Source organism: Theropithecus gelada, chromosome X (genome assembly GCF_003255815.1).
Source record: "Theropithecus gelada isolate Dixy chromosome X, Tgel_1.0, whole genome shotgun sequence".
NCBI classification, from domain to species: domain Eukaryota; kingdom Metazoa; phylum Chordata; class Mammalia; order Primates; family Cercopithecidae; genus Theropithecus; species Theropithecus gelada.
The window spans coordinates 105,835,082-105,851,026 of NC_037689.1; the positions used below are offsets into that span (position 1 = coordinate 105,835,082).

The 15,945-nt window shown below is 38.8% G+C and overlaps 1 protein-coding gene across 2 annotated transcripts in view; it reads left to right on the plus strand.

Annotated features, from left to right (window-relative positions):
* MID2 (midline 2) overlaps positions 1-15,945 on the plus strand; it is a 96,325-nt gene that overhangs the window by 9,506 nt on the left and 70,874 nt on the right. For both annotated transcript variants that reach the window (XM_025372567.1, XM_025372568.1), the window contains exon 2: positions 5,763-6,478. In XM_025372567.1, coding sequence (XP_025228352.1) covers positions 5,763-6,478 — 716 coding nt within the window. The remainder of the gene's footprint in view (positions 1-5,762; positions 6,479-15,945) is intronic.

The window sequence follows — 15,945 nt, forward strand, 5'->3', positions numbered from 1 at the left end:
TTCAAAGATCATCCATGTTGAAGTATGTATCAGAACTTCATTCCCTTTTTATAGCCAAGTAATATTCCATTGTGTTTATCATTTCATCAGTTGATGGACATTTGGGCTTTTCCCTTTTGGCTACTATAAAGACTGCTGCTATGAACATTTGTGTACAAGTTTTTGAGTGAACACATTTTCCATTCTTTTGGGTATATACCTAGGAGTGGAATTGTATGGTAACTTTATATTTAGCCTTTTGAGGAACTGTCGAACTATTTCCCAAAAGCAACTGCACCATTTTTTTATTTCCACCCGCAATGTATGAGGGGTCTAACTTCTCCAAATCCTGGCTGACATGTGCTGTTTTCCACTTTTTGTTTGTTTTGTTTTATTATATTATAGCCTTCTTAGTGTGAAGTAAGTATCTCAATGTGATTTTGATTTGCACTTTCCTACTGGCTAATTATGTTGAGCACCTTTTCATTTGATTATTGGCCATTTGTATATCTTCTTTGGAAAAAATCTATTGAAATCCTTTGCCCGGCCGGGCGCGGTGGCTCACGCCTGTAATCCCAGCACTTTGGGAGGCCGAGGCGGGCGGATCACAAGGTCAGGAGATCGAGACCACGGTGAAACCTCGTCCCTACTAAAAATACAAAAAATTAGCCGGGCGCGGTTGTGGGCGCCTGTAGTCCCAGCTACTCGGGAGGCTGAGGCAGGAGAATGGCGGGAACCCGGGAGGCGGAGCTTGCAGTGAGCTGAGATCCGGCCACTGCACTCCAGCCTGGGCGACAGAGCGAGACTCCGTCTCAAAAAAAAAAAAAAAAAGAAATCCTTTGCCCACTTTTAAATTGAGTTACTTACCTTTTTTGTTGTTGAGTTGTAAGAGTACATTTCTAGAGACTAGACCTATATCAGATATATTAATATGATTTGCAAATATTTTTGCCTAGTCTGCGGGTTGTCTTTTTACTTCATTGATGGTGCTATTTGCAGCATTCAAATTTTAAATTTCGATGAAGTACTATTTATGTATATTTTCTTTGGTTGCTTATGCTTTTGATGTCGTCTGAGAAACTGTTGCCTGCCTAACCTAAGTTCACAAAGATTTATGCCTGTCTTTCCTTCCAAGAGTTTTATAGTTTCAGCTCTTACATTTAGATCACTGATCTGTTGTGAGTTAATTTTTATAAATGATATGGGGTAGAACTCCAACTTCATCCTTTTGCATGTGGATATTCAGTTGTCCAAGCACCATTTGTTGAAAAGAGTATTCTTTCTCCATTGAATGGTCTTGGAACCCTTGTTGAAAATCAGTTGACCATAGATATATATAGGTTTATTTTTAAAGTTTTGTCCTAAGTTTGACTCTTAGTTTAGCCACTTAGAAACAAGTGTGACCTTGTACAGGTTATTTTTTTTAATTAATTTTTTTTTTTTTTTTTTTTTTGAGACGGAGCCTTGCTCTGTCACCCGGCTGGAGTGCAATGACACGATCTTGGCTCAAGCAACCTCTGCCTCCTGGGTCCAAGGGATTCCCTTGCCTCAGCCTTCCGAATAGCTGGGACTACAGGCGCACGCCACTACGCCCTGCTAATTTTTTGTATTTCAGTAGAAATGGGATTTCACCATGTTGGCCAGGATGGTCTCGATCTCCTGACCTTGTGATCCACCTGCCTCGGCCCTCAAAGTACTGGGATTATAGGCGTAAGCCACGGCACCCAGCCTACGTTTTTTTTTTTTTTTTTTTTTTTTTTTAAATAATGATAGTAGCTACCTTTTAGAGAGTTGTTGTGAAAAGTAAATGAGACAATGCACATAAAGGGTATTGTTAAAGTTCTTAGATAACCAGAAAGGTAGGGAAAATTGGGGATAATTGAAAGGATTCTAAAATATTAGGAGTACCCAGAAAAAGAAAGCCTCATAAATGAAAGATGATTGAACATATCTGAAGAAGTTGATAAAAGTATTTGGTTCCCGAAAATTGGCTAAAACAGTTAATATATGATAATCAAAAATCAAACATTTGAAACAGTATAGAAAAGCTGAAATAAGCAAGAGGCAGTAACTATCTTATAATGTTCTTTACAGAGCTGAAATAAGGTAGGTTATTTTAGAGTACTAATGATTGGCTTTTTTTCTTTCAAAGACTCTTGAGAATCTTTTGAAAGCTATGGGCAATCCTCTCCCCAGGAAAAATGCATATATGACATACAAACCACATTCTGCAAACAGTTCTAGGAAGTTCAGAAGTCCCCAGTTAATAAATCCTATTTTGACCTTACCCAAAGCAATCCTGACCCATAGTATGCTTTCCCAAGCTTAATTTCATGGTGAGGTTCAAGTGTCACACTGACTTGGAAACAAATTTTAGATTTCCAAGCAAAATTTAAGAGCTTTTCCTATGTACAGGACAATTTATATGGCACCCTCTTAAGCCTTAGGAAAGCTGTGGTACTCCAATTGTTTTTACGTAGGTTTCAACACACATAGACATGGCTTTCAGCAATACTTCTGACCCACCCAGATAGCTTCCAACACAGACATTGAGGAATGCAGGCATAGAGTTCTAGAAGACATAGTAATAGAAGTGCAGTGTGAGGTGGAGATGGGCCTAGAAGACAGAGATATGATTCTGGAAGGGACTCAGAATGAAATAGGCAGATTCAGAGAAAGTCAGAGAGACAGAGAGAGATAAAAATAGAAGTAGAAACATGCTGTTTAAAAACCGTCTTGTAAATAGCCAAGATAAACCTCAGTGAAGGAGGTGAGCTGATTGAAATAAAGGTGTAGGAAAAGAGCACAGGCGTTGAAATTACACTGACCTGTGCTCTGGGTATGTATATTCTTGGTTAATTTATTTAATGACTCTAAGCCCCAGTTTCCTAACTGTAAGGTGGATACAGTAATAGTAACTTCCTCACAAGTTTCCTGAAAGAATTAGTGAAATAATGTGTAAAGTGCTTAACATAGTACTCAGAATACAGGAGATGCTCAATGAATGCTAGGCCCCTTCTTACTCCTAGTTTAAGTGATACTTCATTAACAATTATTGAATACAGTTTGTGTGAAGCACAAACTTGTGCTGTGAATGAAAATATAAAATAGTTGATACCCTCAAGGAGAAGGAAGAGTTAGCTGGAGATACAGCTATGTAAGTGAAATAAAACAGAATATTCTGGAAGCCACCAGTAGTTGAGGTGATACAAACATGTCGATGAGAGATCTCTTAGATTTCCAGGCTTGAATGGTGATATTCACGAGACAGGGAAAATCAGAAGAGGAGCAGGTGTTTTTTGTTTGTTTTGTTTTGTGGAGGTGAGGAGGAGCACAACAAGTTCATTTATAGATATGTTGAGTTTGAGAATCTGAGTCATATATCAAATGGAGCTCTCTAAGGCAATATTCCTACTGTCAGTGGAAGTTGGAATCTTCATCTCTCAAAAGTCTCTTCCAATTCTAAGATTCAATGATGTATATACATTTTAATTGTTTACTTTTTCATCTGTGTAGGTGAACATTGATAGATGTTACAAGCTACAAAATACTGGCCAACAACTTTCAAGCACCTGTAAATTCTAAAAGAAAAATGCCATGTTTCACTTAAAAAAAGTGTCTGTACAAACATCTGAACCTACTAAACCAACTGAGAGTGACTGATTTACAAAAAGATTCTTCACTTTTATAACCCCATTTCATATAGATTTTCATTAAATAAGTAGTTAGTTCAGCGCATTTAAAAGGTTTGATTTAGAAACAGCTTTTAGGTGTACATCTATTGTACTTAGGCATAAAGTATAATTGTACTCAGTATTTATGTATCCTGTGAAGTATACAGATATGACTAACAAATGACAATATCTGAACAAGTATCAATGGCAGCGTGAAATTTTCAAGCCATGATGAGAGTCTCCAATGATGACGAGATGATGAACAAAAGCTACTCAAAAGCAAACAATGCTTTTCTTGGGCTCAGCGCTGTGGCTCACTCCTGTATTCCCAGCACTTTGGGAGGCTGTGGTGGGCGGATCGCTTGAGCCCAGGAGTTCAAGATCAGCCTGAGCAACACGGCAAAACCACGTCTCTACAAAAAATATAAATAAAAATTAGCTGGACTTGGTGGCATACACCTGGAGTTCCAGGAAAGGAGGATCGCTTGAGCCCAGGAGGCAGACGATGCAGGTAGCCAAGATTGTACCACTGCACTCCACTCTGAATGACAGAGGGACATTTTGTCTAAAAACAACAACAACAACAACAACAACAAAGCCCTTTTTCTTTCCTATACATAGGATTAACATTTTCAGTCAATAAGATATGTTTTATATTTTTCCTTAGTTAAAGCCAACTTAGAATATTTATGTGTGTAGTTTAATTAATGGAAGACTCAAGGCAATTAAGAATTAGGTACCTGTGTGTTGAGCACAGAAATTCCTGTGGAAAAATAGATAGATTTACCAAGAGGTTGGTTTCTTGTCAGTTGGGTGGCTTTTTTTTTTTCTGATGCAGTCTTGCTCTGTCACCCAGGCTAGAGTGCAGTGGCATGATCTCAGCTCACTGTAACCTCTGCCTCCCGGGTTCAAGCGATTCTTCTGCCTCAGCCTCCCAAGTAGCTGGGACTACAGACAAGCGCCACCATGCCCAGCTAATTTTTGTAATTTTAGTAGAGACGGGGTTTCACCATATTGGCCAAGATGGTCTGGACCTCCTGACCTCAGAATCCACCCACCTTAGGCTCCCAAAGTGCTGGGATTACAGGCATGAGCCACCGTTCCCGGCCGAGTGACCTCTTTTACTTAGTGATGCTCACTTAATTGAAGGTTACCAGATATGAAAATTTCTGGCACTTTGCTAATTTCTATCTAGATATTGATTTGCATCCCGTTATGTTTTAGAAAGTATGAAAAGACAAATGGGAGGTGATCTTCATAGCAGGCTTGTGCTAGTTCAGCAGGTGTTTAGTAATAAAACCAAATTGGAGCCACAAGGCAATATGACTTTACTATTGATCAGCAATGATTACTGAGTAAGTTGAAAAGTTCGAAATCATTCCCCATTCAGTTTGATGAAATGAAGGGGTTTCTGAAGGTGAGGGAAGAAGATGAAAGTGAAAACTATCATCTTTTGTCTCAACTAACTCAGTTTACTAGGAATGGGATGGAACAGAAATTTCCATGTGTGATAATAAGAAGTAATTTAAGTTCACACTCTGAGGAAAAATTTATTATCCTGCACCAAGAGCTACATTTTTCTAAAGCTTTCTCTTTTTTATGCAGACTCTCAGAATGGAATCATTTCAGGAAGTACAGAGTTACTTTAAAATATGGCATTGTTTTCCTTACACTGGATGTCACATAGAAGCAGCCCTACAGTTTACCTTAAAGTGAAATAGAGAACAATACTGGAGAATAGAGATTGGGAATTTTGCAGGGTCTCAGCCTCATCTTAGTCTGGGAAAAGAAATGTCAGTGGAGAATATGTGAGAGAATGATCCATTCAAATATTGTAAGCTGGAATGGTAATGTTAATCAGTCTATCAGGATTCAGAGGTAGCCATTTGGTTTTATCTCTTTGTGCATGAAAATAAACATAGGCATTTGTCTAAAACAAGGTTTGAAGGGGGGGAAAGTCTTCCTGATTAATTCCCAAATTGCTTTTCTATTGCTTAAGCATCCCTGGGGAATCCAGCACGTAAACGCGCCCATTGGTTAGTGTATAATTATGTTATATCCATTTTCCTTTGGAAATGCTTAATGACTCTTGCTTTGTATTCCTTGCAGGTGAAAGCCCAGCCTCCGTGGTTCTTAATGCCTCAGGAGGATTATTTTCACTAAAGATGGAAACACTGGAGTCTGAATTGACCTGTCCAATCTGCCTAGAGTTGTTTGAAGACCCACTTCTGCTCCCTTGTGCTCACAGCCTCTGCTTCAGCTGTGCCCATCGCATTTTGGTCTCAAGCTGCAGCTCTGGTGAATCCATTGAACCCATTACTGCTTTCCAGTGTCCTACCTGCAGGTATGTTATCTCGCTGAACCACCGGGGCCTGGATGGCCTCAAGAGGAATGTGACTCTGCAGAACATTATTGATCGCTTCCAGAAGGCTTCAGTCAGTGGGCCCAATTCCCCTAGTGAGAGCCGCCGGGAAAGGACTTACAGGCCCAGCACCGCCATGTCTAGTGAGCGAATTGCTTGCCAATTCTGTGAGCAGGACCCACCAAGGGATGCAGTAAAAACATGCATCACCTGTGAGGTCTCCTACTGTGACCGTTGCCTGCGGGCCACGCACCCGAACAAGAAACCTTTCACCAGCCATCGCCTGGTGGAACCAGTGCCAGACACACATCTTCGAGGGATCACCTGCCTGGACCATGAGAATGAGAAAGTGAACATGTACTGTGTATCTGATGACCAATTGATCTGTGCCTTATGCAAACTGGTGGGTCGTCACCGAGACCATCAGGTCGCATCCCTGAATGATCGATTTGAGAAACTTAAGGTAAGGGATCTGGGGAACATCTCTTACACAACTTTGTCTCATAATAGAGTTATGCAGTTAGCAAGTTCTCTAATAAAATGGGTAACTTTTCCTATATGACTAGTGAATTAACTTTAAGTTGTTTTCATGAGGAGTAACCTGCTCACCTGCAAGCTCTCCCTGGAGCCTATCTCATCTGTTGCATAAACATGCTTGCATTCATACACTTCTGGCTAACTTTTGGGGAGTCAGCTCATGGCCTGCAACACCAGTAGTTCATCCAGGGAAACAGCACCCTCTCTCCTCTGTCAGTGACATTATTGCTTATTATATATCTTTGCTATGATCTTTCCACCTCTTCTTTTAAGTATGTGAGTACTTGTGTAGGTGTACTACAATTAGCATACGTGCCGATTTGCATATGTGGGTATATGGTAATAGGAAGGCAGGGTGTGTCTCTGTGTAGGTGTGGGTGGGTGGAGGTGTCTGAGTGTATCTAGGTAGGTGAGAGATTTTTGTGGAGGACATTAGCGTATGTTTGTGTTTGTGTACTGAATGCACTAAAGAAACAGAAGTTTGGCATTGGCCATTACAAATTGCCATTAAGTGTTTAACACAGGGCTAATTCTAAGCCTGTCTTTAAAAACAAAACAAAACAAAACAAAGAACTGAAGAAATTTCAGTACACCACGAAATTGGGAGGGATAATTAAATGTCTGAACTAACAATTTAAACTGAAGGCAATAAATATTTAATCCACTATCAAATTTTGTGACAGTGCTCACTATTATGGGCTACAAACTGAAGCACTTGTTTATAGTTCCTGCCTTACAAGTTCCTAGTCATTTATGTGTGTTCAGTGGACAGGGTTTTCTGAAGTTGTTGTGTCATATAATATTTATGTACAAGTCTAAGTGCCCATTTAAAAAAGCCCTCCTACCTTACACTGATGATCCAGCAAATTGTTTTATTCCCATTGCTTGTCTGCTATGTGGTATAATTTCTCTTAAGAAGGGAGCTACTTAGAAGATATTCTAGAAAAATAAAATGTTTAAACGGATAGTAAAATTACCACTCCAAATAGGACCTGAGTACATAAGCCAAGCTAGAAGAAAGACCCAAATAGGATAAAAGGAGGGTAAGAAGGAAATGGAAATTTTCCTCCTGCCATACTGTGGATGAATTACTGTAACTTCTGTAAAAAGTATAATGTTGGTGAGAGTAGCAGTACTCAGAATAGGATATATTTGACCTGTAATGTGCTGCGAATAATATTGAGAGTAGTCACAGTGACTATGGTTTGTGCCTCTTTTGGTTATTATTTATATCTGATACGTATAAATGTGTACAAAATTTAATTTTTTTAATTTCACTCAAGGTTATACTCTCATTCATATCAAGGCTGCAGAGGGGAATAATCTTGTTGACTTCAGTTCTTAGACTCATAAGATGTTAGGCCTTTGACTTGGTCTAGTTGAAGCACTATACTTTAAAGTTATATAAACAGACATTGATAGATTAAGTGACTTGGTCAAAATCAAAGAAATGATTAGTAATGGGAAAGCTAGAACTGGAACTCAGCGTCTAGATTGAGTTAACTATCCTTTGTACTGTAGCCGGCTGCCACTTTGTTTTGGATCTAAGTTTTCCCCATGAAATGTGATTTGAAACTTAACTTTATGCTCCTGCAACTGTACATTTCATGGTCATAGATAAATGATTAATGACATCAAGGAAGGGACAGATTGTATAAACTTACAGTTGCATAATGGCAAAAGATAGGAGCGGGGTTATAGGAAGAGTGGGGGATGTGAAGAGGACAGAACTATCTCTGCCAAATATTTGCAGGTGTTGGGACTATAATAAGTCATTGGCCTTGAGAAATATTCCAAACAGAAAAATCTGTGCCCATATGCACTGTTGAGATAACAAAAAGACTGGCTAGTGTAAGCTTGTATTAAAGAAAACTAGCTATTTGAAAATATCCGAAAACATGAAAACATTGGATGATTGATTAGATATTTGGCATCATGAAGCTATAGCCCTCATCTCCAGGGATGGATGGAACATGGACATATTTTACCAAAATACATTTTAGTCTGTGACTAATCAGTAATTTTTGGAGAAAGAAAGCCAGATTTTGAATAGTTCCCTTTTAATATTTTAGGAAATGTGCAGAAAATTCTGATTATAAATTAAGTGGAAACTATTTTTGCTCATTTTTGGTTGGAGAGTGGAAACATATGAATCATTCCCAACCGTGTGGTTCGTTATGTTGTCTGAAACATCTTGGACTTTGGGGAGGGTGAGAGAGGTACTGCTTGTGTGTGTGTGTTGTGGGGGTGTAGGGGTCACTTTGGTTTGGTGCCAAGTGTAAAAGAATATTAATTCTCCATGTTAAGCAGAGACGAAGTCTGACTTTTAGTGTCACATATACTCACTTCTTTGGGTTAATTTTAGATTGGAAAATCATTTAGGATTACCCCCTTAGTCTGCTTGATTCTTCCCCAAGGAGAAAGGGAGAAAGTTGTCTGGCAGAAGCTATGGGGGAGTCTGCCTGAGTATATTCCCCTCGCCCTGGCCCTGGCCCTGAGAAAAGCACAGGAGTCCTGTAGGAGAAAGGGTTATACTCTATCATTCTTCCCCTGTATCTAGGAGGTTGGCTTTCTAGCCAGTAGCTGATACAGTGTTTATTTTTACTTTTTGGTTCTGGAACTTCACTGTTGATATTTGTAACTACTTTTTATATACAAAACTCCCTGATTAGGATTAGTGGCTTCTAATATTTATTTGTTCAATAAAAAATAAACAAACCATTATGTTATAGATGAAAAGTCAGAATAACCAGAAACTAGCCTGTCTTTTTAACATATACTCAAAGTGGATTGGAGGGCTTGGGGTACTTAGTTTAGTTTCATGATCTTACTTAGTTGTCCAGTCTACCAATAGGGTTGAGATGCAGGACACATGTCTTTCAGCAGGCTACCAGTAGTTCAATTAATTATTCAATTTTAAAGAATATTTTTATTCACGACCGTTATTAGAGTAGTAAGTCCTATCAGAGTAATTATTTTCTCCATCACCTCTCACTTTTCACTCACTAGTCCCAATATATATCTTAGTTCATGATATATGGGGTGTTTCTATAAAACAGCTTCACATTTTAGAATTTTCATTATCACATGAGTTTCTATCCTTATAAAAGATTGCTGAGAGAGAGAGAGAGAGAGAGAGAGACAGAGAGAGAGAGAGAGAGTGTGTGTGTGTGTTTTACTTTCCCATGATAAAAGGCTTACTCCAGTGCCAGGTAATATTTTATAACAAGATCCCTGATATGTAAACGTAACTGCATTTAAGAATTATTTGTAGTAATGAATTTGTGGAAATGTAATGAGAAAAAGAAAAGGTGCTTGTTTATTCCTTTCAGGAAATTCCTCTATTCCCCCTGGTTTTCATCAGCTATATTTTTGGCAGGCTGTGGGCATGGAAATGTGAAGACATCACTCTCAAAGAGAATTATAATAATCACATCTGATTTACGCAGATGTCACCATAGTGTTAGGCAGTTGGAAAATCCAGTGATCAAAACGAATAGGCACTTAAAATTAAGGACATGCCATACTTTTGCTAGCACTCTGGTTTTGAACATTGTCAGTAGTTCACAGGAAATCTTTTTTCAGACTTTCAGGGTATATATAATGGCAAGACAGATTTATATCTTCTAAAATGAGATCCAAAGCAAGCTATAGACACCGGTATATTTCCTGCAAATCCATTATGAAAACTGAATTCATTTGGATTTCTTGATCAAATGCTATGTGTACTAGAAGCTAAGGAGAATACTAATGAAATAAAAGACATTATTTCTGACCGAAAGGAGATTATGACATAGCTGTGATGTTTTGGAGTGGTCTTATAGGGTTTGAATTATGCATTAAAGAATACATAGGATTTGTAAACAGGCCAAGAGAAGAACACTAGTGACAGTTAAGAATCAGAAAAGAGAATGGCATGTTTTGCAGTTAGGAGACTCGCCTGAGTAGATGAAGGTAGCATGTTTTAGAGGAGTAGAGGGGGAAATACATGAGCAGCACAAGAAAAAAGTTGTACGGGACTTATAATATTGAGTTGAAGTCTGTCAGCAACAGACAGTCACTGAAATTCGACCTCTTTTATGAAGCCAAAATTTATTAAAACAATAACAACAATCTTTTATAAGGATAGAAACTCATGTGATAATGAAAATTCTAAAATGTGAAGCTGTTTTATAGAAACACCCCATATATCACGAACTAAGATATATATTGGGACTAGTGAGTGAAAAGTGAGAGGTGATGGAGAAAATAATTACTCTGATAGGACTTACTACTCTAATAACGGTCATGAATAAAAATATTCTTTAAAATTGAATAATTAATTGAACTACTGGTAGCCTGCTGAAAGACATGTGTCCTGCATCTCAACCTTATTGGTAGACTGGACAACTAAGTAAGATCATGAAACTAAACTAAGTACCCCAAGCCCTCCAATCCACTTTGAGTATATGTTAAAAAGACAGGCTAGTTTCTGGTTATTCTGACTTTTCATCTATAACATAATGGTTTGTTTATTTTTTATTGAACAAATAAATATTAGAAGCCACTAATCCTAATCAGGGAGTTTTGTATATAAAAAGTAGTTACAAATATCAACAGTGAAGTTCCAGAACCAAAAAGTAAAAATAAACACTGTATCAGCGAGACTGGGACAGAGAAAGCTAATGATTGCCAGACAAAGAGAAGGGAGATATGAGACTTGGAGGATGTTCAAAGGAAAGCCACAATGAGAGTTAAAAGGTTGGAAAATATAATATTCTAGAATCTTATCACAGTTGATTACTTGTCCTTCTTCCTACTCAGTTACTCTGTCATCTACCCACCCATTCTCACTCAGTCACCACCTTCTCCCAGTCATTTATCTACTCACCCACTTGACACTCACTACTGTCTGCCAAGACAGATACCCTCTCAACTAATGTACTAATGGGCGTATGACTGTATCTCAACCAGTATAAGTATAAATATAAGGGAAAGAAAGTGAAATATATTTTTGAGAGACTCAGTTGAGAGTATATTTGCATACACATGTATGCATCGCTGTATATGAGTGTGTATAGTCTTGCATAAATATGTGGCTGAGAATGACTCTGTGTCTGTGTATGAAAGTATATCTATAAAATGTGTATCATTGCATGTGAAGATGTGAGAGTGTGTAAATCTTCTGATAAGTTGGGTAGGAGAGGGCCATGAGTGTAAGGTAAGCTTTCTGTTGTCACCCTAGGGAGAGTTAGAGCCTCAGCAGAACCCATCCTGAGGCTAAGGATCAATCTAATGAATGAGCCAGATCAAACATATGCATGATAAGAAAAATTTTCAATGGAGGCCAGAGTGGGTTACTATAGGTGAGGGATAAGAAAAATGTTGTTTCTCACTCTCAGTCAGGTACTAAATCACAGTAGCTAAATATAATAAGAATGAAACATTTGAGGCCAGATTTATGCTCTCTAAGATCTGGTGGTGATGGTGGTGAACATGTTTGTATGGGGTTGGGGACAGTATCTGACAGGTTTTGCAGCTAAGCCAGCCTTCAACTCATGCTCATAAAATCATTCTTGCTTGTAGATCTGCCTTCTCTGTGGTCTCTGAACTGTTCCAGACTTGCTCCCCATCACATACAATATGTCTAAATCTGTACATGTTTCATGTGTGTATGAGGATAAAATACATTTCATCTCTACTCAAACTGTGCACTAAGACTCATTTGAATCCCTATTCTTTTCTCTGCAAGACTTATATTGATTTCTCTGTCTCTTAACTCATTTATTATTAACAGTACCCTGTGTTGGAAGATGTTTTCCATTGTTTCTTTGGTTTGAGAGCAAATTTAGCAAGTAGATACTCCTATTATCTGTACTCTTATGTTTCTGTTTTTCTGTTATTTATTTTGACTCAAGTTTTCTCTTCACCAATATTTGAAAGGAGCTCACAATCATTTGTTGGAGAACAATTTGCAAAATGTTGACACAGAGATTGTTCTTGGGTGGATAGAAATCCTGTCTGTTATTATTGGGCAAAGAAGCCTATTACAGAAATATAATATAGGTGAGGAAAGATTAAGGAAACAAGAATTACTGAACCCAAAGAAGTGAGGTTTAAAAATGTGATAATGGCCTTCAAGTTCATGAAAGGTTGATATAATGAGGTAATACCTTATTCTTTGTCTCACACGAAGGTAGAACTGACAATAACTTAAACCGTAGCATCAGGGATTTAGGCTAGGGATTCATTCATTCATTTAACAAACAATTAATGAACATTCATTTTGTTTACTAAACACTATGACCACTGTGGTAGGAGCTGGGACACAGGAAATAAGGCACAATCCCAGTTCTAAAGCGACTTTGAGCTTAGTAGGGGAGATAGACAAGTGGGAAATTCCAATTCAGTATGGTAGGTGCCATGACAGAGGTTTGCACAGGATTCTCTGAAGCACAGTGGAGGGGTCAGGGAAAGGATATCATTGAGCTCAAAAACAGGGAATCATGAGTGAATTTGTTGGAGAAGAAGGGCCAAACTGGAGATAGTCCATGCAGAAAAAATTGACCAAACTTGGTGAATGACTATGGTGATCATGCACAATGAAGAGAATGAATTAAAAAGGACTTTTGAGGTGGAGATGTCTTGAAGGATGGTGGTATTGAGGAGGACAAAAATGAAATTAAGAAGGGATGGCAGTTTTTTGGGGGATACTCTGACTTTAGATTTGAGTTTGATGTGATTGTGGATCATTTAACAATCATTCATTCATCAAACATTTCTTGAACATCTATTAGGTGGCAGGTACCAGGATAGGTGTTAGGGTTACAGTGATTAAGAAAGCACAGTCTCAGCCCTGATGAAGCGCTCAGGTTAGTGTGGGGAGGCAGATAATTAAGGACACAGTTACGAGATGGTGTGATAAGTGCAATGACAGTGGAAGAGCAGGGGCTGTTACAGAGCTTAGGAGGAATAGCAAGATAGAATTTGGGTGAGTTTTCGAATGCCCTGTTAGGGGACAGGAGTTGGGGCAGAGAAGGGGAGTGCTCTAGTCAGGAGAAAAGAGTTTGTTGAAACATCTGGAGGACAGAGAGCATGGGGATCTCTCAGAACTGAAAGGGCAAGTGTCCCAGAAGGGGTTAAAATTTAGGCTTTCCCAGTGGCTGAAAGATTAGGTCTGGAGAAATAGATTTGGGAATCCTCAGCATGGTAATAGAGCCATGCAGCAGTGAGCTGAGCAAGGGTCAAGGATTGAGCCTTGTAGAGCACTCATGGTCTAGAAATTAGGCATGAAGGAATAGCAGTTGAAAGAGAAAGAGGGGGATGTGTATGAGAGGCAGGAAGTGAAGAGGAATAGTGCAAGTGGAATATAACCCTGAGTCCTCCAGGAAAGTAGAGTTGACTTTGGCTCACTAGTCTGAGTGTTATCAAAATAAACACTAGATTTAAGTTTTTAGTACAGGTTTGCTTTTAGAATGTCCAAATAATAATGTATGAATTTGAGCTAGAGATGTAATCATGCTATGCACCTGAAGATGGGGGAAAGAAAAGAATATGGGGAGGTTTGGGTAGCATTTCTGACAAGGGGAATGGGGGAGGTGTGGGTCTTGGCTGGACGATCGCAGAGCCTTTTGAAAAGATGGCAAGTCTTTCACCTGGCTTGAGGGTCAGGTTATTCTTAACAAACTTAAGTAGTTAACAAACCTTAACAAACCTCTACTTAACAAACCTTGGGTAGAGTAGACCTATGTGATATACATCCAGTATATCACCATCTCATTCTGAAACATAGCCTGTATCTATACAACAGCAAATAAATGTTTGGGGGAAGAATAAATTTTGGCATAAGGGTGTGGGCTTCAGTTTGTGAACCACCAGATGGCGTATTCTGTTGTTGAGAGGCCATATGTAATTGATATATAAAGTGTCAGACTGAAGCAAAAGCAAAGTAAGTATTTTAAGACAAGCAGTTAAAAAAAGAAAGCAGACTGTGACCCTAAAAGCATGTGAAGATTCTGGCTTCTGGCTTTTGGAAAAGCTGAAAATGTCGGTGTATAGACAGGATGTCAAAAAAGAGCATGTCAAAGAATAGTAATGGGGCCACTGGCTCAGATTATTTTTAAAGATGAAGTTGTCTTCTGTCAATCAGGAAGACTCAGGTTTGGGGTGAATTGGCCTTTCTGCCCTATTTCACTTCTCCCCTTCCTATGCTCACTCCAAGTTTCAATTCCCACATAAAAGCAGTCAGGGTCTTGTCTAGGTTTAGATAATATTTCCCTTGTACCTTTTAGATAGCAAGAGAGAATACAGACATTCTATGACAGTGCCATGTTTCAATGGAAATGATATGTTTCAATAGAACTAATACAGATTACACCGCCTTTTAGGCTTCAGTACTTATTGTGTCAGGTTGATGTGTGTAGGTGTGCTCATGTATGTGTGAATACATATGCCTTCATGGAGTATGACAAATGGAGATCATGGTCCAGTTTGTGCCATAATGGGGTAATCTACCTCGCTTTAATAAAGAGGTGGTGTTTTGATGTATGGCTAGATTTCTTGAGGGAGCCAATGAGAAAGTTACCTGAAATAATCTGTGTCTACAGAAGTGAAAAAAAAAAAAAAACCCAGCAATTATTTGAGAGAGTTGAAGAAACCATTTCTGTTAATGGGATGCTGTCTGGAAGAAGAATAGCCTGTGCCCAGCTTTCTCAGATGGCAAAACATTTTCCTCTTTGGGAAGGGAATAAGAGAGCACAAAGAGGCCTAATCCATACAACACAAATGAAGTAAAACTTGGGTAAAAATGGAATCAGTGTAGATTGCCGACTTAGCTAACTGAGGCCTTTTAAAATCTGTTATGCAAATCAGCCAAATCTTTCCCTTACTTTGGCCATTTAGACACATGTACAATTTTGTGTGAGCTAGCATGATGTAGTCATCTGGAGGTGAAGAAGGTCTCACAGTTTCATAAACTAAAATGGCTTCTGTAACACCCACAAAAGGGAAGCACACAAAGACCCAGAGGTAACCTCTTGCAGCAGGAAATGGGAGCTTCATCCTGCCCCCTGGCTGCCAAACTCCTGTCCTGTTTCCTACCAGCAGATATCTCCATTCCGATCTGCCCTGCCACTTTGACTCTCTTGCTGTCACGGTTCAACTGTCCTGAGAAAATTGCACTAACTGGGCTTGAAATAAAGAACCTGGCCCAGTCCTTAACTACATTGCACAAGAGCAGAGCAAAACAAACCAATATTTCAAAACTGAACAACAACGAAGAGACATGTTTACTTTTATATAAAGAGATTTTAGACACACACATACACACACACACACACACACCCTCTTTGTTTACTCAACCAGAGTACAGACAAGATAATTACTTGGCCAAATCAATCAAATTATTCAAACCTA